Source organism: Lagenorhynchus albirostris, chromosome 2 (genome assembly GCF_949774975.1).
Source record: "Lagenorhynchus albirostris chromosome 2, mLagAlb1.1, whole genome shotgun sequence".
Lineage (NCBI taxonomy): Eukaryota > Metazoa > Chordata > Mammalia > Artiodactyla > Delphinidae > Lagenorhynchus > Lagenorhynchus albirostris.
The window spans coordinates 87,416,712-87,439,957 of record NC_083096.1 but is presented as its reverse complement, the minus strand read 5'-3'; the positions used below and the strand labels follow the sequence as shown (position 1 = coordinate 87,439,957).

Sequence of the window (23,246 nt, the reverse complement as noted above, 5' to 3'; positions counted from 1 at the left end):
AAAAGACGGCTTCGGGGACGCCCGAGAAGGAGGCCGCGGAAGATGCCCACCCTCTGCTCCTAGGATCATTGCGGAGTAAGTACAACCCACCATCATCCCCCCAGGCCTGGAGACCTTTCAGAACCTTTGAGATTCAGGGCACTTGGTTCCACCTCACAATTCCCTTCCTTCCCCCTACCTGGAATTTCCAACTCCTACCCATCCTTCCACCCTGGAATCTTTCTGGATCCCCAGCTGGGAATTCAGTTGCCACCCCCGTTGTATTATTTCTGTGCCTCTAGGGACACCTAGCCGGGCCTGACTTGTGCGTTGGGTATTTACCAACTGGTGTATCTTCTTCCCTGAAAGGTACCTGAGGAGGTGGATGGAGGATGAGGAAGTCTACTCACATTTTATTAGCTTGTGCAGGGAACACTACATAGCTTCTAATAGTCATCACAGATCTCTAGGTTAAGTGTACCCATCCCCCTTTGCCTGTAAGTAAACTGAGGCTCGGGGGGAGTTAAGTGGCTTAACTTAAGTGGCTTAATTTTGCCATTTGTATGTGGCAGAGCAAGAACTCAGATAGTCAGGCCTGTCTGGCTCCAAAGCTGGTCTCTCTCTCTACTGCCCACTGTGATCCTCCAACCTGTCCCTTCCCACTGTCTGGCACAGTGTGTGGCACATAATAGATTTTCAACAAATACTTGCTGAATGAATGAATGTTAGAAGTCATACAGACTTTAAAGATCTGAAGAGCAACCCACACATTTGCCAAATGATGAAACTGAGGTCCAGTGCAGTTTGGTCCCAGGCCTCTTAACTGGCTCACTAAACTGAGCTATGTGCTCAGTTCAGATCAGTTTCTGCCTTCAAAGAACTTACAATCCAAATTCCAAATGCAGACAACTTAAAGATAGGTAATAGTTATTGAACCCTTATTACATGGACCTGGCTCTACATACATAAACTACTTTAGTCCTACAACTACCTCCTGAGGTAGTACTGTTATCTCCATTTTTCCAAAAAGCAAATTGAGGCTCAGAGAGATTGCAAACCTAGTGTTGGGTTTGGCACCAGGACCCAAACAGCAGGACTTTCAAGCCCCTGTTCCTTAACTGCTACTCCGTACCAACTCCTCATATAGACAGTTACAGTACAAGAGGTGAGCGCTATAGTGGGGGCATGCCTGGGCTGTGGAAGGACAGGTGAAGCCTTCAGGATGAGGTGATGTGTAGATTTTAAATGAGTTGGAGCTACTCCAGACCCAGAGTTGTGGAAAACACAAGGCGGGGTGGGGCAGAAGACAGGGCTGGAGAAGGAAGCAGTGGCCAGATATGAAGGTCCTTATATGCCATGCTCAAGAGTTGAGTGTCAGTTTTGGTCTAGGTGCAGTAAGGAGCCACCAAAGTATTTTCTCAGAGGAATCACCAACTCAGATTCACCCTGTGGAAAGGGCTCCCTGGCTGCTGTGTATATTATATATTGGGGAAAGCAGGGGAGTGGCTTGGAGACAATTAGGAGGCTAATATACTGAAGGACTAAGGTAGTGACTGTAGGGATGGACAAACAGAAATATATTTAAGGGACTTCCCTGGTGGTCCAGTGGTTAAGACTCCGCACTTCCCATGCAGGGGGCACAGGTTCGATCCCTGGTCCCCCGGGGAACTAGAATCCGCATGCAGCGCGGCCAAAAACTAAAAACAAAAATGTTTTTTAAAGAAATATATTTAAAAATATATAATCAACAATATTTAGTGATTGATTAGCTTGATGAGGAAGAAACGGAAGCCAAAGGTGCTCAACTCCAAGAATTCTAACTTGAGTAGCTGAGCTGGTGCCCCCTGAGATGGTGAGCGGGGAGAGGACATATTTGTGGGGGAAATAATGAATTCATTTGGAGGAATGTTGAGTTGAAGTGCCTGTGAGATGTCTAGGAGATGTTCGGGAGACAACTGGGACAGTTTTTAGTCAAAGAAAATAAAGACACACACATTTATCCATCTGGTTTATTTGCCAAGGGCTAAAATTTTGGATCTAACTGGCACCCCTTCAGTTAAATTGCCACTAAAGAAGGTCAAGGAGACAACTTCAGAATTTGGGTTGGGAGAGGGGTAAGCATGGAGAGGCTGGGATGGTGGTGGGAGGTTCTGAGGAGGTGGATGGAGGATGAGGAAGTCTACTCCTCCATCCACTGAGCCCCTCAGGAGTAGCTGCCTGGCCCTCCCAGGGGGATGACGAAGACCGAGATGTCATCCCCGGAACCCAGCTTGTTGTTGGGGAGACGCCAACCACGGTCCCGGGGGGTACCCCGGGCCCCCAGGACCAGAGCTTGGGCCAGAGCTGTGTACCTGTCAGAAGCACATGTGCACATTCATGTACCAACATGTACGTGGGAAGATGGATACACAGGCCCTCATGTGGGTTCCCAAGCATTTCTTCCCTGTGTCCCTTCCTTCCCTATCGTCATCCCCTTGCCGCCATACAGCCCCTACCTGCTGGGGTCATTGGGCTCATAGGCTGACAGCACCCTGTCCACAGTGGCAGCTACCTCACAGTCACTGGTGACATCCCACAGCCCATCTGTTCCCAGGACTAGCACGTCATCTGGGCAGTGCTCATACTGCGTCAGGTCATACACTCGTACCTGGTGGGGAGAGAGGGTGCAGAGGGAGCTTGGGGATAAAGTGACCTTGGGAGAAAGCTAGCCTGAGACCCCCAGAGCAGGGAAGGCTAAGGAGGCTCCCATGTGGCTCACCTCAGGGAAAGAGGAGAGGAAGGGCTTGATGGGCAGGGTAGAACTGCAGACCCTGAGGTTGTGGTCTCCCAAGCCCCGGGTCACCCCAATGGTGGCCATCATTCGAGCCTAAAGGAAATGAGGAGGGGACACTACTATAGCCTTCTCCCAGTCTCTCTGGGACCGTGGACCCTTTCCACCCCTACCCTCGGGTAGAACCTCCACCTCCCTAGACAAGTTGTGGTGGGTCCTCCTGCCCTCTCCCACCTCTACCATGGAGTTTACCTTTTTGCCCTCCCCACAGACCAGAGGAAACCTGAGATCCTCCAGCTCGATCTTTTTGTAGGCCCTGGGGAGGGGGGAGTAGAGGAGGCATCACCCAGGCATCAAAGTCCCTCTCCCCTAGGAGCCACACCCCTTACACAAACCCCTTAGAAGGGCGGCATTCCCCCAGCTCCCAGCCTGGCCCAGCCTCCAGCTTCCACCTTGCTGTTGGCAAGGGACTGGTTGTGTTGCCATGGAAACGGGCCCCAGCTCTGAGGGAAGTGTTACCAGCCAGTCATGTTCTGGTCCCGGTACAGCATCCTCTGCCCCAGCTCCTTAGGCTGAACTCTGCGGGGGAACTCAAGGTGGGTGAATTCACCACCCAGCAGCTCTGGTTTCAGGAAGCCCTGGGGTTGGGAGCGGCCAGACAGAGCAGAGGGCCGGGGGCATTAGGTTTACAGTACACCCTGGGGTAGAGGTGATGTTAATTATAGCAGACCCTTAAATGGAGTTTACTGTGTACCATGCACTGTTCTAATATTAACATATATTAGCTCATTTAATCCTCACAACAACTTTTAAGGCAGGAACTCTTGATTTATGGAGAAGTTCAGGGAACTTTTGAAGATCACACAAAGTACTCAAACCAGGATTCAATCCCAGGCAGCCCAGCTCCAGAGCCATTGCTTTAAAGCACTAAGCTATCCTGCCCCTTAGGGGCCTTTGCTGTTTCCTTCCCCCACTCTGGCTGCACTTCCTTCCTCAGTTGGGGCCACAGTGGAAGGCACTGGAGCAGCCCACGCTCTTTCCTGCCACATCCTCCACACCAGCTCAGCCCTACACTCCATAGTCTGTGGAGTGGCCTTCCCAGTAAGCTCCCAGTAAGGAGCGGTCTGTCTGTGTGGTGAGGGTCGGAGAGTCCTTGGGACACAGGGTACAGAGAGGCACAAGATTAGTAAGATGGGAGTAGGGAGTTTAGTTCCTACTTACAAGCATCTGGAGACGCTGGCGCTCAGTCTCCGGGGTGAACTCCCGGGACATTGGAATGATTTCTCCATTCCGGACAATGATGGCTCTGCCCAGAGAAACAAAAGGTTTGGGCTTGGCTCTCTGCAACCCCCTCACATAAAGAGTTCCAAAAAGACAAGGCCCTCCCTTAGAGTCCCTCACCCAGACTCCCAGTTTTCCTCCCCTCATAGCTATTTCAGGCCCTTCCTTATGTCTGTGATCCCTCCTGACCCGTTCCAATCTCTGAACGTTAACACCCACCACGTCACTCTCTTCTATTCCCCCATCCCACAAGCTTGACCCCTCCCCCGCACAGCCTTTATCAAAGCTCCCACCCCATACCTGCTGTCACCTGCATTGGCTACGTACACCTTGCCTAGCAAGTAGACCACAACCAGTGCACAGCAGCCCCCCTCCACTTGGTGGCCATGCCGCTCCCGGGCCATCTGCTCATCCTGCCATATGAGGAAGGGTCAAAGGGGGTGGATGAAGAAGAGGCTCCAGACACACAGCCACCCACCCACATCTGCAGAAACAAACTGGCCCAGGCAAGCCACACTGGTGGACAGTAGGGAAGACATCGGTATAACACCCACTTCTCCCTCCCTCTGAACCAAGTTCTGCTCAGGTTCTCAAAGCTGTTATGGGTTCTCAGGGTCACCTCCTCAGGCCACCTGACTCCCATACAGAGTTGACCAAAGTGTCTGCCTGGCAGGCCCTTGGCCCAGGCCACCCACTTACCATGAACTGGAAGGCATTCTCAATGGCACCCACTACCAGGCTCTCATGAGTCACTTCCTTCTGCGAAGACCAGCAGGACTGAGGACCAACCAAGTGAGAGGAATCAGAGGAACCTGGAGCCCCTGGGGTGGACGGGAGGCAGAGGGGAGGTGGCGAGGCGTCCTGGAGTATCTCTACCAGGTCCTTTAGCTGCTCCCGAATGTGGCGATGCAGGAGCCTAGAGGCCATTTCGGCAGCTCTGCCTCCTGCATGCCCATCAAACAGGCCCCAGTAGTAGAAGCAGAGTCCCTGGTGGAGGAAAAGTTTGAGGTGAGTGTGTGTGTGTGTGTGTGTGTGCATGTGTGTGTTTGTGTTATGCAGGGAGAAGAGCAAGACTCTGGGCATCCATATAAACATGAGAGAGGAGGTTAGATTTTGGTATTTAAGGCAAATTAGATTTATTCACTCATTCACCAAAGGCATACTATGTGTCTGAAAGCAAAGCATCAAAAAAGTCAAACTCGGGCTTCCCTGGTGGTGCAGTGGTTGAGAGTCCGCCTGCCAATGCAAGGGACACGGGTTCGTGCCCCGGTCCGGGAGGATCCCACATGCCGCGGAGCGGCTGGGCCTGTGAGCCATGGCCGCTGAGCCTGTACGTCCGGAGCCTGTGCTCCGCAACGGGAGAGGCCACAGCAGTGAGAGGCCCGCGTACCGCAAAAAAAAATTAAAAAAAAATAAGAAAGTCAAACTCAGAGGATAAAAGATGCAAAAATAAGCAATGGTAGTTATTAAATCATCAATGAATACATGAGCATATCTCCATTTTAAGTGGAAAACTAAATATTCACACTGACATGGTAGAATCTACCTGATCAATGCCAGATAAAATTCTGTGCCATTAAAGTAGAAAGCTAGTGAGTTAGGGGGTAGGTCTATCACATGGCTCAGATTAAAACCGAATGCCTAGAATCCCTGGGGATAGGTGTCTCCTGTGGAGGTTAGGAAAGGGGGTGGGGAGCTTACCTGGCCTCGGCTAGGCTCCCTAGGTGCCCCTGAAACACTCCTCCGACCTTCCACATACACCACTTCACAGCAAGCCTGGTCCTCATTGTGCCGGCTCTTGCCAGAGTTGATGACCCTGTCAGGCCAAAGTGACCACATCAGGTTGGACACCAGACAAGGTCCTGGAATAACTCCCACCTGAGACACACATACCCTCTCTGGCCTGCTGGCCAAGCTGAGAAAGGTCACAGCCATCTGGGAACCAGGCCAGAGGGAGGAGGAGAAGGGAGGCAAGGCAAGGCACAAGGAGTACTGCCTAGGTGTTGGGCTCCACCACCTCCTAGAAAGGCCACAGCAGCACTCTCCCACCTCAGGTCTCCCATCCCTTCCCTAATGGTATCACTGGGGGAGGACCTGGATGGAGGGAAGGAGGTTTTAATTCCTGGCTTGCCGAGACCCTGCATCCACTCTGACCCCCAAAAAACTCTTCTAGCTTCTTGTACACAACACCCCACCCCACCCCACCCCACCCTCATGAGCACACCCACCTTTATCCTAAAATCATCCAGTGAAAGTTTCTGCTGCTTTTTTTTTTTCTTTTCTTTTTTGGCTTCTTGTGGGATCTTAGTTCCGCCCCCCCCCACCCCCCCGCCCACGAGGTGTCAAACCCGCGCTCCCTGCATTGGAAGCATGGAGTCTTAACCATCGGACCACCAGTGAAGTCCCAGTTTCTGCTGTTTGGCAATGAGTAAGTGCTCCGGCACAGATCAGGAAAGAGGAATTGAAATAGGGTAGGAGTGGAAGCCTCCCTGGACTGCGCAGGAGCCACGTAACCCCAAACTCTTCCCAAATAGTAAGTTAAAGGAGCCGGTAGTGGGGCCGCGGGTCCACCAGCCACGACCCTCAGCCCCTCAGCGCCCCCATCTCCCTCAGTGCTCTGCTCTCCCAGCAGATGCATTAAAAATCCACCGGCCCTGTAGGAATCCCCTAGTGGTCCAGTGGTTAGGACTCCTCGGTCTCACTGCCGGGTCCCCGGGTCAGGGAACTAAGATCCTGCACTGCCAACAAACAACCAAACAAGCAAAAAAAAAAAAAAAAAAAAAAAATTCACGCCGCCTTGGAGCAAGCCGGCTGCTGCCGCCACTCCCACCGCTCTGGCCCGGAGGTCCACTTCCTTGCCTGGCCAGGGCAAGTCCACCCGCCAAGAGGTGTTCAAAGGGGGCCCTCCCGCTTCCCCGGGTGACCCCCTCCCCCGCCCCTGGGGAAGCCGGCGGCCGCCTGGTGTCGCGGGCTATTTCTGGGTGTGGAGGGGGAGGGGAATGGTAAGAAGGACAGGGAACTGGGGCGCTGGGGTCGGGAAGCCCAAGGAGTTTTTCCAGCCGCCATCTCCTATATTAAAAGGGACCCCCGCTCCTTGAAATCTCTCTTCCCTTAGCCATTAAACTACCGGGCCGCGACTGACAACTGGCCAACTCATCGTTCACGGGCCCTCCACTCTCCGGGCTCTGGGAGAGAACAAGGTCCTGAAGCGGCGCGGGTGAGGATAGTCAACGAGCTAGAAAGTCCTGAGAAAAGCTGCACCCGACTTGAGAAAGGGCTGGGAGTGGGTGCGGCCCGAAACCCAGAGGACAGCAAAGGTCCTGGGAAAAAGGAGCTCCTGGCACCGAGAGCGGCGAGGGGGGATGCGTCCCAGCGCCCGGGATGCCAAGGTGGGGATGAGGTTGGGAATGGGAGTCCCATCCTGGTTAGGGTGCCCCCGGGGGCGCTCACTCGGCGTAGCCCGTGCTCCAAGGCAGGCGACGGCCAGTGTCCGGGGGGCTTTGCACAGCCCGGCCAGCGTGGTCATCGGCGCGTCGCAGGCCCCCAGGGCTCAGCTGCAGAAAGGTTGGTCGGCAGAAGCTTGCTCGAGACTCTACTGTCCTCGCGGGCGCCGCACTCCCGCTCCCAGCCCTAGCCGGAGGGCTTCTGGGAGCTTGTGGAGGGGCGGCGGGTGGCGCCGAGGTCGAGTTGGGCAGGTCTGGCGACTTGGGGCGCGGAGGCGGGGCGCCCCCAGAGCTCACCAGGTGCGCCACGGCCGAACGCACCCGGTTTAGCATGCTGCCTCCCTTCCCCGCCCTCGGCCGTGGCCCCGCCCCAGGACAGGCCCCGCCCCCTAGGCCTCTCGAGGGGCGGTGCTCGCTCCGGTCAGTTCGGCCCCACCATTGGCTCGCGGCCCGCAGGGCCGGTCCCCGGGAAAACTACCTGCGGCTCTGGGCTACCCCGGGAACAGACCCGCCGGCTCGCGGCCTCTCCCCCGCCCCGTTCCGACTTCTCCCGCCTCTGTTTTTTGGGGGGAAGAAGGGTCTGCTGTTGTAGGAAGGGGACAGAAATCTTATTTCAGCCTTGCTCTATATTAATCAGATAGAACTTCCCTATTGTGACGGGAGGGTGGTGTCTCCCACCCTCGCCCTGGGTTTCTTTGTGGCTAGCCTGCCCAGAGGGTGATGGAGCTGATGATCTCCGTTAGCGACCGCTGGGTGTGAAGCTCCGGTTGTGGTAACACCTCTGGCTGGGGCTGCCGGAGCGAGAGTGAGGGCCAGCGAGCTGGTGCTGGGAGTGGTGTGGAAGTGGTAACAAGGCAGGCTGGAGCCAATCATCCTGAATTAGGGAGCTGGGTAAGTTCCCGGATTCCCGAGGGCGCTGTTCCCCGTGAAGACCACCGCTAGATCCGGCAGAACAGTTACCACTCCGACTCCACTTTTTTTTTTTCAGGACCCAGTTTCCGCCCATATTTGGACCTCCCCTGACCACAGCAGAACTGTTAGTAAGGATAACAATAACTACATTTATTGAGGACTTACTAATAATAGGCTCTCTACAAAGCACTTTCTATACTTTAGGCCCTTTACACTGCACACCAACCCTGCAAGGTAGGTTTTATTATGTTCGTTTTATGGATGACGCAGGACTGGACACTCCTGTCATTTTACATGACTTGTTCCAGGAGGTCAACAGCCAGTGGGAAATTCATGCCCATGTCCGTTCCCCAGCCACCCACACCGGTTCTTCAAAACCAAGCTGATTTATCTAAATCAGAGAGGAAGGGTTAAGAGGTAGGTGAATAGAAGAGGGGGGTGTCTCTCCTCTCCCACCCTCCTCTTCTTAAGGCAAAGGCGGAGAACAGTCCAGGTGAACAACTTCTGTGGCTGCCACCTGGGGGAGACAGAGGCCAGGCTAAGTCCCTGCCTGAGAGGGGAGGGTGGTACTGACCTAATGCTGGAACTATGTTCCTAAGCCTGGGAATTGATTGTTAGGCCTCCAGAGACACCTCCTACCCCACACATGGTTCAAATGGGGACAAGGCCCTTATGGTCCTAATGCAAGTCAGGGTAGTCCTCAGGGACTGGCACCCAGTTCATGGTGGGGATTCCACCTCTGGACTCTGTCAGCTGGGTGCTTCCTGACCATGACCCTCTCTGTTCCTGGCTAGACTGTACCCCCAGAAGGAGTGTCTTTTCTGGTAGCTTCCAAATAAAAATCTCACAATGGTTATTCAGGTTTGTAGACTTCTATAATTATGCCTGCACTTTGGGCAGAGAGAAGGAAAAAGAAGAAAAGAAAAGAAAACCAGAAAAAGTCAGACCCAAAGGCACATAGAGTGGCAAGCCAGACAGGGAGATAAAGAACACGCTGCTGCTATGGGTATTTCCCTCCTGTTTGAGAAAAACTGGAACCAGCTCACAGATAAACGGCATAAACAGTGGCAGCAAGCCATAGACAGAAGAAAAAATATAACATCCTGGCTATTTTTATTATTCAGTGTTTCTGGGACAGTTTGCTTACCACTTCTCCGTGTCATCCAGCTCCATAATCCCTGCTCTTCACAACACCCATCATGGTGTGACTGCAAGTGGGCCACAGAGCCAGGGCCCAGAGACCCCCTAGTTCCAGCAACAGATGGTCAGCAGGGATGTCAACAGCTCCCTTGGGCTCTAGAACAGCCCTCCGACCGTACCCAAATCCTAAGACTCTCCTCTCCCTGAACCTCTCACCTCCTATTCCTGGCATCATCATACCTCCTGCATCCTCAGACTGCCCCAGAACCTGGTGAGAAGGTCACCACCTCTACTCATCCCTGAGGCAGCACAGAGTGAGAGGCAAAAGGGAGATGGAGTGGGAAGAAGCAGCCTTGTAGGTTATTCTTTGCTGAGAACTGCTCAGAGAGGCTGGTCCTGCCAGGAGTGTGCGAGGCCTCAGCTAGGGGTAGGAAATGGGTATGCTCAAGAGAAATCCCTTTAGGGACTTCCCTGGTGGCGCAGTGGGTAAGACTCCACTCTCCCAATGCAGGGGGCCCGGGTTTGATCCCTGGTGGGGGAACTAGATCCCGCATGCATGCCGCAACTAAGAGTCCTTATACTGCAAATAAAAAAGATCCCGCGTGCCACAACTAAGACCGGGCACAACCAAAATAAACACATAAATATATTAATTAGTTAATTTTAAAAAGACAGAGAGAGAAGTCCCTTTATCCTGGGCCACATGCAGTGGCTCAGAGCCAGGAACTGGGCTTCTTCCCTTTGCCTCTCCCCTCCCCATTACTCCAATCCCAAAGCCCTCTTAAACTAAGAGGAGTGTCCTTCAATCAAGAGACAAATTCACAGACCACCGCTTCCTCTCTCATTTGTCTAATACTTTCACATCCAGAATCTCACCCTGTAAAAAATTACACACTATACAATTGCAATTACATTGCAATTTTTATGCTGAAGAAACTGGGTCTCAGAGTTTCGTTCCCAAGTTGGGGTTCATACCCATCATCCACAGGCCTACCAAAGCCCTCCTGCCTTCCAGGCCCCTACCCACATGCCTCCCCTGGTCCTTCCTGCCCCAGAGGACACCGCTCCTGGGGTAGAGATCATTTGCTATTTCCTCCTGGATTTTAACATTTTAACACTGAAGGGCTACCATAGCAATCTAAAAGAGCATAGGATTTTGTGCAATGTGGGAATATTCTATATCTTTTCTGCCCAGTACAGTAGTCCCTAGCTGCATGTGGTGATTGAGCACTTGAAATGTTGTGTGTGTAAATGAGAAACTTAAGATGTTATTTACCGTATCGGACAGTGCAGTTCGGGAATCTTCAAGGCTCAAAACCCGTGAGGGTCTGGGCTATCACTCCTCACACTCAGCAACCCACCCCAAGCCCCAAGACCTCCATAGTCTTGAGGGATCTCTTTGAATTACCTGCCTATACCAGGGACCACATCGCGGGGTCTGGCTGTCCTCTCTTCCCCGGTCTTGCCTCGAGCGCCAGGGGTCGCTGTGCCCGCGGGGCCGGCGGAGAGCTGTGCGCGGTGCCCGGCGCTGTCCGGGAGGCGGCGGCGGCTACGCCCGCGCGGGGCTGGGGAAGCGGAGGCGGCCCCGGGCTAGGAGGAGGAGGAGGAGGCGGCGACAGCCGCGAGCTCCCAGGCCTGCGGGCGGCAACCTCGGAGGGACCCCGGCTGAGCTCTGCAGAGCTGGCCGAGCGGGCCCGGAGCTCCCCGGTGCCCAGGGCGGGCCCCGCATGACCGTGATGCCAGTTTGCTCAGAGCCCCTGCGCCTCGGGGACGCAGCAACTTGGTGAGGGGGACGGGACTCCGGACTAGACAGCACCGGAGCTGACCGCTCCCGCCTGCAGTCCGCCTTTCGGAGTCTCGATCCCGGGTCCAGAGGCGAGGAGAACCTCAGGCTGGCGGATGGAACCCGTGGGTACCGCCGTGGGGCAGGTAGGTCCCAGGCGTGGGAGCTCAGAATTGGGAGGACTGAGTGGGCGCGGGGCAGGGGCGGGAGAAGGCAGGGAAAGGTTAAAGGATCTTGTGGTTCACATTCTCAACCCCATGCTGGTATACAGGGGTTTGGGGAAAACAGCCTGGGAAACTGAGGCAGGAGTGTGGAAGCCTGAGAACAAACCCCAGAAGCTTCTTTCTCAAGCTCTCTTTGAGGGAAGGAATAGAATGCCAGAGAAGGCACCCCAAATGCCCACTCCCGGGTCTTTTGGGTCTTGGGGTTCATAGGAGAGATGGGAAAGTTGGGTTGGAGGTGTGGCAGCTCAGAGTGAAATGGGTTGGGGGACTGCCGGAGAAAAGGCATAGCTGCCTTTGTAATGATCAAAACAAAGGTTCCTGAAGGGGGCAGGGAGAGGAGATACCTACTCAGAAAAGAGGTACTTCTAGAAGCTCTCTGCCCATGGAGCACACCCATCCCAGGGGTTTTGGCATCACTTCCTCCATCTGCCCCCGCAGTCTTTCCTGGGCTCTCACTCTGGGGAGCTAGGACACATGGCTCTTGGTCCTTCTTGAGCCCCACCATCCTACCTGCCTCAGTTCCACCTCCCTCTGGAGGTTGAGGGAGAGGAGGTCTTGGGGAAAATGGAGATGCTTTGGGGCTGAGGCCGCTGAGGTTCAGAGACCTGGAGGACTCCCGTTCTAGCCCTCTAGAGTGGGAATGGGAGTGAGGGCAGCAGAGTTGAGCCAGCTCCTGGCCAGTCCAGGAAGCAGGTGTGATGGGGCTAGGAGGAGGAAGAGGCAGAGAGGATTCAGGACCTCAGGGGTTATTATTCTCAGGCGCCACTTCCCAGCAGTGGCTGTCAGATTCTGCTCAGGAGCTCTTCCCCGGCCTTCAGCCCCTTCCCAAGACCAGAGAGATGACAGGGTTGGTTCTTAGACACCTCCTACCATCAACCCTGCTTCACTCCTGGCATAGAGAAGCTCCCTCCGGAGCTACATGTTCCCAGAGTCTGCAAGGACCTCTGCGAATTCCCAGGGCAGAGGAGGGACTCTGCCCCCTGTCCTGGCACCTTGGGGAACAACCTCAGAATTAGGCATTACTTCAGTGCCCAGTCCACCCACTTGCCCTCACCCAGGCCCTCCTCCACCCCCTGCATGGCCACGGGCTCCCTCTGTCCCTTGCAAACCACAAGAATCTCTCCTATTTGTCTAGGAAGAGTGAGTCTGAGGCCAGTGGATGAACTGACAGAAGATAAAAGATTCCAAAAAAGGTGAGTGAGGAGACAGTTGAAGAGGGGGAGTTGGGGGAGTGGTGCGTAGACAGAGATCAAGCACCCTATCCAAGGGAGTAGCCGGGTCCCGGCATTTGGTTTGGCCTCTAGTGTTCCCAGCACTAAGCTGGCACCCGAGGGAGCCCAGTGATCCCCAAGGGGTAGCAGTGCAGCAGAGGGGGTGGTTCATGCCCCTTCTGTGCTTGGGTGGCTCCCAGCTGCTCTGTGCCTCTGCTTTACTGGGGTTCCCTCCATTTCTAGTCCACTCTCTGGGATAGATTTGGGAGATTCGAACCATCAAGGATGAAGGAGGAGAAGGAAAGGGGAAGAGAGCAGAAGCAAGGTGGTCCAGTGAGAACAGGGCAGGTTTCTGCGCTCAGGGTCTTCTACCCACATGCTGCCTGGCCTTGGGCAAGTCACTTGACTTCTATTAGCCTCCACTTCATTTCTTCCTTTTTATATTTAAATTTTGTTTAAGCTGAATTGCTAGTACCTTCCCGTGGTTCAAATCCCAAAAGATTAAAGAGCAATAGGGAGAGAGATTTCCCTGGCAGTCCAGTGGTTAAGACTTTGCCTTCTAATGCAGGGGGTGCGGGTTCGATCCCTGCTTGGGGAGCTAAGATCCCACATGCCTCGCGGCCAAACAGCCAAAACATAAAATAGAAGCAATATTGTAACAAATTCAATAAAGACTTTAAAAATGGTCCACATCAAATATTACTCAGCCATAAAAAGAAACAAAATTGAGTTATTTGCAGTGAGGTGGATGGACCTAGAGACTGTCATACAGGGTGAAGTAAGTCAGAGAGAGAAAAACAAATACCATATGCTAATACATATATATGGAATCTAAAAAAAAAAAAAAAAAAGGTTCTGAAGAACCTAGGGGCAGGACAGGAATAAAGACGTAGAGAATGGACTTGAGGACACGGGGAGGGGGAAGGATAAGCTGGGACGAAGTGAGAGAGTGGCATGGACATATATACACTACCAAATGTAAAATAGCTAGTGGGAAGCAGCTGCATAGCACAGGGACATCAGCTCGGTGCTTTGTGTCCCCCTAGAGGGGTGGGTTAGGGAGGGTGGGAGGGAGACACAAGAGGGAGGGGTTATGGGGATATATGTATACCTATAGCTGATTCACTTTGTTATACAGCAGCAACTAACACAACATTGTAAGGCAGTTATACTCCAATAAAGATGTTAAAAAAAATGGTCCACATCAAAAAAAAATCTTAAAAAAAAAAGCAGTAGGGAGAAACATCTCCATTCGACCTCTGTATCCCAGCCAACCAGTTTCCCACTCCCAGCCAACCAGTTTCCGTTCTTGGTGGCAAACAATGTTATTAGGGTCTTTTGGTACATTTTCCAGAGCTAGCTTAACCCATATTTGAGCAACATATATAATTCCTCCCTTTTACACATCGAATACACATCACCAGGCACTTTGCTTTTTTTCCCTGAATGATGGATTATCGTTGGAGATCATTGCATGCCTCAGTACCTAAAGCATTTCCTCATTCTGTTACAGCTGTCTGGATGAGCATTGCACAGATGGCCCACAGTGTATTTAGCCAGCCCTTTACTGATGGTTGTTTAGATTGTGTCCAGGCTTTTTGAGTATCAGTTTGCTCATTTGTAAAATGGGTACAAATAATCCTACTTTGTAGGACAGTCGTGAAGGATTCAAGAGTATGTTTGCAGGGTCGAGTGCTCAAAACATGGCAGTCAGCATTATTGCTCCTTCCATGTCACAGCCCTCCATGGGACCATGCCCAGTCCATTCTTTAAGACCCCTCCTAAATGTCATCTCCTCCACAAAGCTTTCCATGTTTTTCCCAGCAGAACAGTCTCCCTTCCTGCTCCCCTTTCTGACTGTAGTACTCACCACTTTCTACAGTGAGTCTGTGCCAGGCTGAGAGCTGCCTGGGGACAAGCCGTGCACCCTGCCCGCCTCTGTGCCCCCCAGAGCACGTGGCACAGTGGTGCTGGCACTGGGCACTGGGAGGGCTCCTGCCTGGAGTCAAGCAGGGTGTGTGCTTCTCTCTGCAGGATGCGTGAGAGGGCCGCACAGAACTGGAGCACGTGCGGCTGGCTGCTAGCACTTGGCCTGGTCTGGCTGTGGACCCACCTGGCCTCGGCTTCCTTGCAGCCTCCAACTCCAACAGGTCTAGGGGAGGTGGTGGGGCCCTGGGGCGGGTGGTTTTCCAGGATGCCTGGAAAGCTGGACACCACTGCACCCCGTTCCACAGCAGGCAGATCTCTGAGGCAGAGTAAAACACACAGATGCGAGGGCAGACCCATTCTCACCTTCCCTTCCATGCCGGAAGGTGTTCTGCAGGGAGAGGAGCCCCCGGGTCAGGGCTTAAGTCTAGCCTCCTGGCCTAATTCTGTGGTTTTCCTTCTGGGATGGCTAAAGCCGGTGTAAGCGGATGATCCTCGCCACGCATTGTAAGCCCTCGGGGCCCTTGGCCTCACCCAGGGGAAGCCAGGAGATGGGGGATGGTGTGGACTCCATCTTTCTCCTGCCCAGGGGCCAGACTCTGCCAGGGTGATGAGTGTGGCCTAAATGGGGAGGAAGGAAGGATAGGAACACAGATGTGGCAGGAAGATGTCATCCGTTTCCTCCTCCCCTGCAACTGGAAATCTCTTACCTACCCCTGCCCTGAGCTGGGAGGAGGGGCTGGAGGACAACTAGGGCGGGTGGGAGGGGGGCAGGGGTGCTGGCCTGGGCCGGGCATCTGATGGTGTGCTGGCCCTTTCAGTCCCCGTGAAGCAGGGCACCTGCGAGGTGATTGCTGCTCACCGCTGCTGTAACCGGAACCGCATCGAGGAGCGCTCCCAGACTGTCAAATGCTCTTGCTTCTCTGGCCAGGTGGCCGGCACCACCCGGGCAAAGCCCTCCTGCGTGGACGGTGAGTGAGAGGCTGGGACCCAGCAGGGAGGGCTTGGTCAGAGAGATAAGAAGGGCTGTCCAGGCTTCGCCATCTGCTGGGGATACAATTTCATGCCCAGCTCAGGGCTTTCACTGTCGGAGTCTCAAATGATGGGGCCACCTCTGGGAGAAGGGGCACAGATGTGACCATCGCCATCCCATAGATGAGGAAAGCTCTGTCATAAGCACATGCCCTCCCTCCTGGCCACACCTACTGCCTGGCACATACGCGGATTCATTTCCTCACACGATCTTCTCAGGCCTCCCGTCAGCCTCATCACCTCACACCCACTCCTCCAGACGTTGACTTCTTCACCGGCGGCTCCTTCCCAGGCCTCTTACACATCCCCTCCTCTCGTTCTCAAGCCAGCCTTTACCCTCCCCTCACATGGACACACGTGTATCGCTTGGCCATGAATTCCTTCGTATCCACCCCTTTCCCACGACCCCACCCATGCTTATTTTCTTACTCTCACATGGCAGCACCATAAACGTGCCCACTTGTGCTCACACGCACACACCTGCTTGTGCACACCCCCTCAAATGGCCTGCACGCTTGCTCACGTACACCAAGGGGTATGTTGGAGACTGTGCCTCTCTGCTAATGATGTGGTGGCTCAACTCAAGGGTTGCCTTAGAGACAACTTCTCCTGCCTTCACCCCTCTCTGTCTTTGGTGAGATGTAGGGGTCAGTGGGGTTGAGGTTGGTATGGTTGTGTCCCAAGGCCTCAGCCTGAGTACTGCCCTTCCGGGCAGCCTGGAGTAGGAAAAAGACAAGGGAAATGCAGGGCTCTAAGCCAGGGTGTGTAGAAACATGCCCTTATTCTGCACGAACCACTCCCACGCCCACAACTGCATGCTGTACTTGCAGAGAACTTAGAGCTGCCCTCACTGCTTCCTGCTCCCACAGCCTCCATCGTCCTGCAGAAGTGGTGGTGTCAGATGGAGCCCTGCCTGCTGGGCGAGGAGTGTAAAGTGCTCCCAGACCTGTCGGGGTGGAGCTGCAGCACCGGACACAAAGTCAAAACCACCAAGGTATCCAGGGAGAGACACTTCATCGCAGCCCTACTCTTCCCCCTTCGCTGGGGACGGAAAAGGGGACACAGGAACCCTGGGGTCTAGGATGCCGGTTTCCCAGGCTGAGATCTGCAAGCCATGTGGGCTCATCCCCGGACAGTCTCCGCTGGGTTTGTCTAGACTCTGGGGACTGAAATCCAAGGTGTCCTTCTGGGCATATTCCTGATGTTCCTGAGGCCTTAGTTTCCTTCTCTGCCAAGAATGAGTTTGCCTTCCAGAACATGTCAGGTCCACAGAACAAAGTAGAGAATTGAGGGAATTATCTAGATAATTGAGAGAGGAATCTCTGCAATTGCCATTCTGCCCTCCCACCCCTGCTGCAGGCCCACCCCCACATTCCCACGATTCACTCCCTGTAGCTCACACCTGCCTTTCTCTGGTTGAACTGCTGTGCTGACACCAGCCGAGAGGATTATTATTTCCATGGTTTGCTGCCTGCCCCACAGAACAAGGGATAATCAAAATTTTATCGAACTCGTTAGCAGTTCCATGTGTGTCATGGTTAATCCGTTGTATTGCTCTGTCATGGCCGTTTGTACAGATGGGTGACACTGTGGGGCAAGTCAGAACTCTGCCTCCTGCCTTCCCTCCCCACCATCACACCCAGCAAACAAGCAAGCAAAGAAAACAATACAGAAGGAAAGGCGGGCTCCGGACTTCTGAAGAGAACATTTTCATAGGGCACAGAACAGGAGCTACAGCAGGAAAAAGTGTCTGGATCTAAAGGAGAGCTTCCTATCTGCAGGCAGGCAAGGGACACAGCCATTCTGAGTATATTTAAGACTAGAAGAGACCCAGCCCAGAGCTTCTGACATTTGTCACTATTGTATGGGTCTGGATTTGTAGGCTGTAGATCACTGTGCTTGCAACTTGGTAGCTACTCTGAAGCAACCAGCGGTGACACGAGGCTGATTTATGTTTGCATGGGCCACCCAGCCACACTTTCCCAGTCTGGACTGCGTTAGGGGAAAGTGACCTGCATATCCTGGGGACTCTCGGGCACACTGGCACGGGACAGGCATTCCCTTCTCTAACCTTCCCGCATCACTTGCTCTCTAGGTCACACGATAGCTCTTGGGGGTCATGACCTGACAGCTTGATCGAGCCACCCACTGGAGAACGGTGTCCAGTTATCAGCTGGAAAATATGGAGATTCACTTCTCCGGACCCACACCCTGTGCAAAGTGCAGCAGCACTCTTTCCAGAGGTATTGCAGTTAAGCTTCTCAGCAGATACGTCCTCATATCTCCAGGTCAATCTCCAGCCACATACCTGTGGTGCTGGGTTCTCCCTGGGGGACACAGAAGAAGGTCAAGATAGAATCCCTACCCTTAAGGAACGTTCGGTCAAGTTGAAGAGCTGACAAAAGGCAATCAAGGTAACTGAGATTAAAGTGTGTGGTATCAGACTGGTTTCTGGCCCATATGCTGTGAGCATGTTGGGGACCGTTCACCCCACTTCAGTTGAGGAGACTCCCACAGCCCTTCAGCCACCCTCTGGCCACAGGGCACAAAGACATAGGTCATATTCACCACCCACTACTTCGGTGGGACCTCACATCATAGGTCATAGTCACCACCCACTACTTCGGTGGGACCTCACAACGGTCCGAATCCCCGGCAAGCTGCTGACCTGCTGAAGGAAAACACTCTCCCCTGATGCCAGACCGGCTGTATCTCATTTGGATGGGGCTGAATTGACTTGGGGAAGGAAAGCAGAGATGAAGCCAGACAACTTTACAGAAAAGCTTCTGCAGAGGCCTTGCCTGCTTCGGACACACTGGGTATGGGCTGGACAGGACTGTAAGATCACCCCCACCCAAGCACCCCAGGTTTTTGTTTGTTTGCTTCTTTTAACAGATGAGGAAACTGAATCCCAGAGAAATGAGGTGACTTGCCCAAGGTGTCACAGCTTGGGCTCCCAAATCTCTAAGACGGCTGACCTTTCACTTAGCCTGGATGTTGGGATTCCAGCCTGGGCTTTCCATGCTGTTTTTAATCTCAAGAACAGGAACCTGCAAAGAACTGGCTGGACAGCTCAATGATTTTGAGCAAGAACTTTTACAAAGTTCACTCCTATCTGAAATAATCCAGAATACCTACCCACCAGGATGCAGGGCCACTGCGTCTCCACTCTGCCCTCAGCCCCAAAACTTCCAAACAGAACCCATGACAGCCCAGAGGTCACTCAGCCCAGTTACAGCTGGGCACTCTGAGCTGGAAGCCTTGTCCACTCTAACCCGTCTTTTCCAGAGTCCTTAGGCTGTGCCTCTCAGTGGCTCTGGCTCCAACAGAGGGTCTGGGTGGCGTCCAGGGCTAGTCAGAGTCCTCTTCCTTCAAAGGCCCTGCTAGGCAGCAGGGGAGCCCCTGCGCTGGATGGAGCCTCTGTCCAGGACTGAAGGTCAGCCAGTCAGGCTGCACCCTAGGTGGTCTGCGGATGACACACAGGCCTCAGGGACTCAGAGACGCGAATTACTTGGATGTCTCGTCAATAAGAGAATTACAGCCTCAGTGACTGCTGGCATCAGCTGGGATCAGGTAGGATCAGCTGGGATCGCCAGGACTGCAGGGTGTGATGGGGCCTTGAGGGGAGGGGCGTCAGTAGAGACCAACTGGGACAATGCTGACTTCTGACCCTCAGAGAAGATAGATCAGATGACGGGTTGAGGCTGAGAGTCTCAGTCCCTCCCTGCCACTCTCCCTCCCTCCCCATGCAGGAGAATCAAGACGTTGACCCCACTCCAGGGTTTATCTTTTTTTTTTTTTTGAGATGTTCTTTTTTTTTTTTACATCTTTATTGGAGTATAATTGCTTTACAATGGTGTGTTAGTTTCTGCTTTATAACAGAGTGAATCAGTTATACATATACATTTATGTTCTTGTTTGCCTTTTTGTTGGTTTTGGAAATGGGGTGAACAATGATGCTGGCCTCCCACTAGGCTGTAGATGTCAGAACTCTGACAACTTCGAATCTCTGCATATAGTGGGGTCACAGGGTGAGGTAGTCAAGGAGTAGGTCAAAGGTTGTCATCACCTCCTTCAAGGTTGGGGAGTGGATTAAGGGATTGGCACTCTTCTGGAAAGGATAGTTAATATTTGCAGGCCACATACAGTCTCTGGCATATTCTTTGTTTTTGTTGTTGTTTATTTTGTTTCATGTTGTTTTAAAAAACGTTTTAAAATATAAAAACCATTCTTAGCTCAAGGGCTGTACAAAACCAGGCCCCAGGCAATTTCTGGAAGGTTGCCAACCCCAATAAACCTTTGAAGGCAGGCCATCTCTGCAGCTTGGGTCTGCCTCCCGCCCTGCCTTTGGTGCAGTGGGAACCTGAGCGTGAGGGGTGGGTCGGGTTTTGTTTTTCTTCTAATGTTCCTTGAGAGACTGGTGAGTGAATTATTTAGGCTACAAATGAGACAGCTTTAGCAGAGTCGGACAATAAGAGCCTGCTCTCCTTGAAGCCAGGAGGCAGGCTTCTCTACTCCCTCCCCATCCCTCAAGACTGTGTCCAGGAGGGAGGGAGAGGGCTCCAGCCGCCTGTGCATCTGCTGCATCCATAGCCAGTGGGCCGTGAGCTGGGGGATGGTGCTGTACAAACTCCCCCCAAGCTGCCAACCACCGCCTGCCCCTGCCCCAGCCAGGCTCCTTGATCCTCGCTGACTTCCCTCATCCCTGCTTCAGAGAAGACCTCCTTCCTTTGGCACATGCTGGAATTTGCTCATTCATTTTTTTAACCCCTCAAAGCCTCCATTTCCTCCTGACCTAATCATATATGTATTTGGTGGGCTTTGAGGGGTATTCTTTATATGGCCAGGAGAGCCCCACACAAGAGGATCTGATGGAGAAGGGAAAGCTCGCCTCCCAACAGAAGCTCCCTCAGGTCCTGCTTCCAACTAAGTCAACATTTGTACACATTTTGTAGCTGCTTCAATGGCAGTATAGGAATGCAAATTAATTTTCCTGGAGCATAGGGGTCCTGGATCATTTGTGTTCCTTTTCTCCCCTTAGTGGGATGGGCTCTCAGATTTCCTGAGGTTAGCTGGTAACACTACCCACCCAGCTTCGGAAGGTTGCCAACTACAGAAGATCATGTGGCTACTTTCTGTGGCCTCCTGGCAGTTTCATTAAGGTCTGTGAGTGACATCCTAATTAATGGCTCCAGACAGTTGGCTAGAGTTGAAGCTGCAGCTTCCTAAAATCACAAGCTCAGAGCTAGAAGGGATTTAAGAGACCTTAGCCAATTCCCTCATTTGACAGATGAGAAAAGGAAGGCTCAGAGAGGTTAGGTAATTTGCTCAAAGTCACACAGCAAGCTGGTGGCATGTGCTGCCCAGTGATCCAGACAAGTGCTCTTTATGCTACTGCACATTGCCTCTTACTGTAGTATAGATGAGAGCCCTGAAAAGAAGCCAGAATTTCAGCAAGGATGAATGTGAAAGAGCCTCACTCTAAAATCACCCAACCCTGTGAGTTCCAAAGGACAGAATAAAGAAGAATGGGAAGCTTTTAGAGATATATACACAGAAAGAGGGGAGAAGGGACAAAAGGGGGGAATTGAGATCACTCAGAAGAACATCAAAACACCAAAGCACCACACAAAATAATTAGAATAAACCTTGATTTTTGTCCTTTTTGGAGGAGACAGAATGGAGCTCCTGTCAATCTTTGGGAGACCTGTGCAGCAGTTTTGATGGTTTCAGGATTCTTTGGAGCCTAATGCAGGGGGCTGCAAACCAAGGCCCATGGACCAAATTTGGTCCACCACCTGTCTTTGTAAATAAAGTTGTATTGGAATGTAACCATGCTTATTTGTTTATTATTGTCTGTGACTACTTTCCTACTATGAGATAGCAGAGCTAAGTCATTGCAGAGAAACCGTACGGTCTACAAGGCTTAAAATATTTACTGTTGGACCCCTTGTAGAAAACTTTTGCCAACCCCTGCCCTGGCGTTTTTATCAAATCTTTCTCAATACACGCTGACAATTTGGAAAATGATGACTGTATGTTGAATTTCTAGGTTTTTTTTTTTTTTGAGTCTGTGCTTGTGTCCCCTTTAATCCCTTCCAGTGCCACTTGTGAGCTCTAACAACCAAAGAAATGAAGAAACAACGACTAAGACAGAGGCCAAGGAAAAGAGTTGGAGCAGATGGAAGCTTCCCTGATATGTTGTCACACCCCAGATCAGCTCAGTTCACATTTCCCAAGGTCATGTAACTTCTTTTTTTTTTTTTTTTTGGCGGTACGCAGGCCTCTCACTGCTGTGGCCTCTCCCGTTGCGGAGCACAGGCTCCGGACGCGCAGGCTCAGCGGCCATGGCTCACGGGCCCAGCTGCTCCGCGGCATGTGGGATCCTCCCGGACCAAGGCACGAACCTGCGTCCCCTGCATCGACAGGCGGACTCTCAACCACTGTGCCACCAGGGAAGCCCAGGTCATGTAACTTCTACTTTTAAACCTCAGGGAAGTAACTGCAAGTGCACCCATGTGTAAAGGTGTAATTGTGTACGCATGTATGCTGCTGGTGTTTCTGTGCATCTGTGGATTTGAGCAACTCCATGCTCAAAAGCAAGGCTGATATTCAAAACAGATAAAAACTAGCTCACCACAGAGACTGACTAATCAAGGCAAATGCCAACCTGTACGTCAGACCAGGGCACGCTGACTGCACAAAGCCCAGCGCGTTTCCACTTCACCTGCTGTGGCTGAGATGGGACTTCAAAGTAGGGGAGCAGCTAAGCTGGTTCTTGATTTCCTTGGTCTTGTGATGTGTCACTGAGGGTGGGTCTGGGTCCAGAAGCTACTGGACTCAGATGGCTATAAACATTGTATTTGGAATAGACATATAGACTGGGCATAAGGAAGAACAGGCAACTGCCTTTCAAGCCTTACATAAGGGTACACACTCCCCTTTAGTCTGGCTTAGACGGATAGGATTCCAACCATTTTCAAAGGCTGGGTTGACTTCCATGCTGGGTGATTGGCAGTACACAATCGCTTCTACTAGTGAATGTCTACCTTGTGTCAAGCACATTAGGCTCTTTATATAGGTAACAGTATATTAAATGGGACTCTTCCCATCTCAAGATTTGGACAGAGGCCTCAAAGGTGAGGAAAAGAATAATAGGGATCAGCTACCACATTCTAAATCAAGATGCTAGACTAGAGACTTTCCTGGTGGTACAGTGGTTAAGAATCCGCCTGCCAATGCAGGGGACACGGGTTCAAGCCCTGGTCTGGGAAGATCCCACATGCCGCGGGGCAGCTAAGCCCGTGCGCCACAACTACTGAGCCTGCGCTCTAGAGCCCGCGAACCACAACGACTGAGCCTGTGCACCACAACTACTGAAGCCCACGTGCCTAGAGCCCGTGCTGTGCAACAAGAGAAGCCACTGCAATGAGAAGCCCACGCACTGCAGCAAAGAGTAGCCCCTGCTCGCCACAACTAGAGAAAGCCCGCACACAGCAACAAAAACCCAATGCAGCGAAAAATAAATAAATAAGATGCTAGACT

At 52.6% G+C, this 23,246-nt stretch overlaps 2 protein-coding genes across 7 annotated transcripts; one reads left to right on the top strand and one right to left on the bottom strand.

Annotated features, from left to right (window-relative positions):
* Positions 1 to 67: 67 nt before the first annotated feature.
* On the top strand, positions 68 to 17,961 carry TAFA3 (TAFA chemokine like family member 3). Its single transcript, XM_060139348.1, has 7 exons — positions 68 to 75; positions 7,146 to 7,419; positions 12,668 to 12,725; positions 14,778 to 14,893; positions 15,491 to 15,640; positions 16,571 to 16,695; positions 17,797 to 17,961. The coding sequence occupies exons 4-7, from the start codon at positions 14,779 to 14,781 to the stop codon at positions 17,806 to 17,808; spliced, it is 402 nt and encodes a 133-aa protein (XP_059995331.1). The 5' UTR covers positions 68 to 75; positions 7,146 to 7,419; positions 12,668 to 12,725; position 14,778; the 3' UTR covers positions 17,809 to 17,961.
* PPM1J (protein phosphatase, Mg2+/Mn2+ dependent 1J) lies at positions 2,180 to 7,827 on the bottom strand. Of its 6 annotated transcripts, none has more exons than XM_060139338.1 (10): positions 7,481 to 7,827; positions 5,732 to 5,846; positions 4,730 to 5,017; positions 4,331 to 4,443; positions 3,971 to 4,055; positions 3,269 to 3,387; positions 3,002 to 3,065; positions 2,738 to 2,845; positions 2,475 to 2,626; positions 2,180 to 2,330 (listed from the first exon to the last, which is right to left on the bottom strand). In XM_060139338.1, exons 1-10 carry the CDS (start codon positions 7,804 to 7,806, stop codon positions 2,183 to 2,185), a joined length of 1,518 nt encoding a protein of 505 aa, XP_059995321.1. In that variant the 5' UTR covers positions 7,807 to 7,827; the 3' UTR covers positions 2,180 to 2,182. The 6 variants fall into 6 exon arrangements, with proteins under 6 accessions (XP_059995321.1, XP_059995322.1, XP_059995326.1 ...); XM_060139339.1 differs by having other exon boundaries at positions 4,358 to 4,443; XM_060139343.1 differs by having other exon boundaries at positions 4,730 to 4,807.
* Positions 17,962 to 23,246: the final 5,285 nt, after the last annotated feature.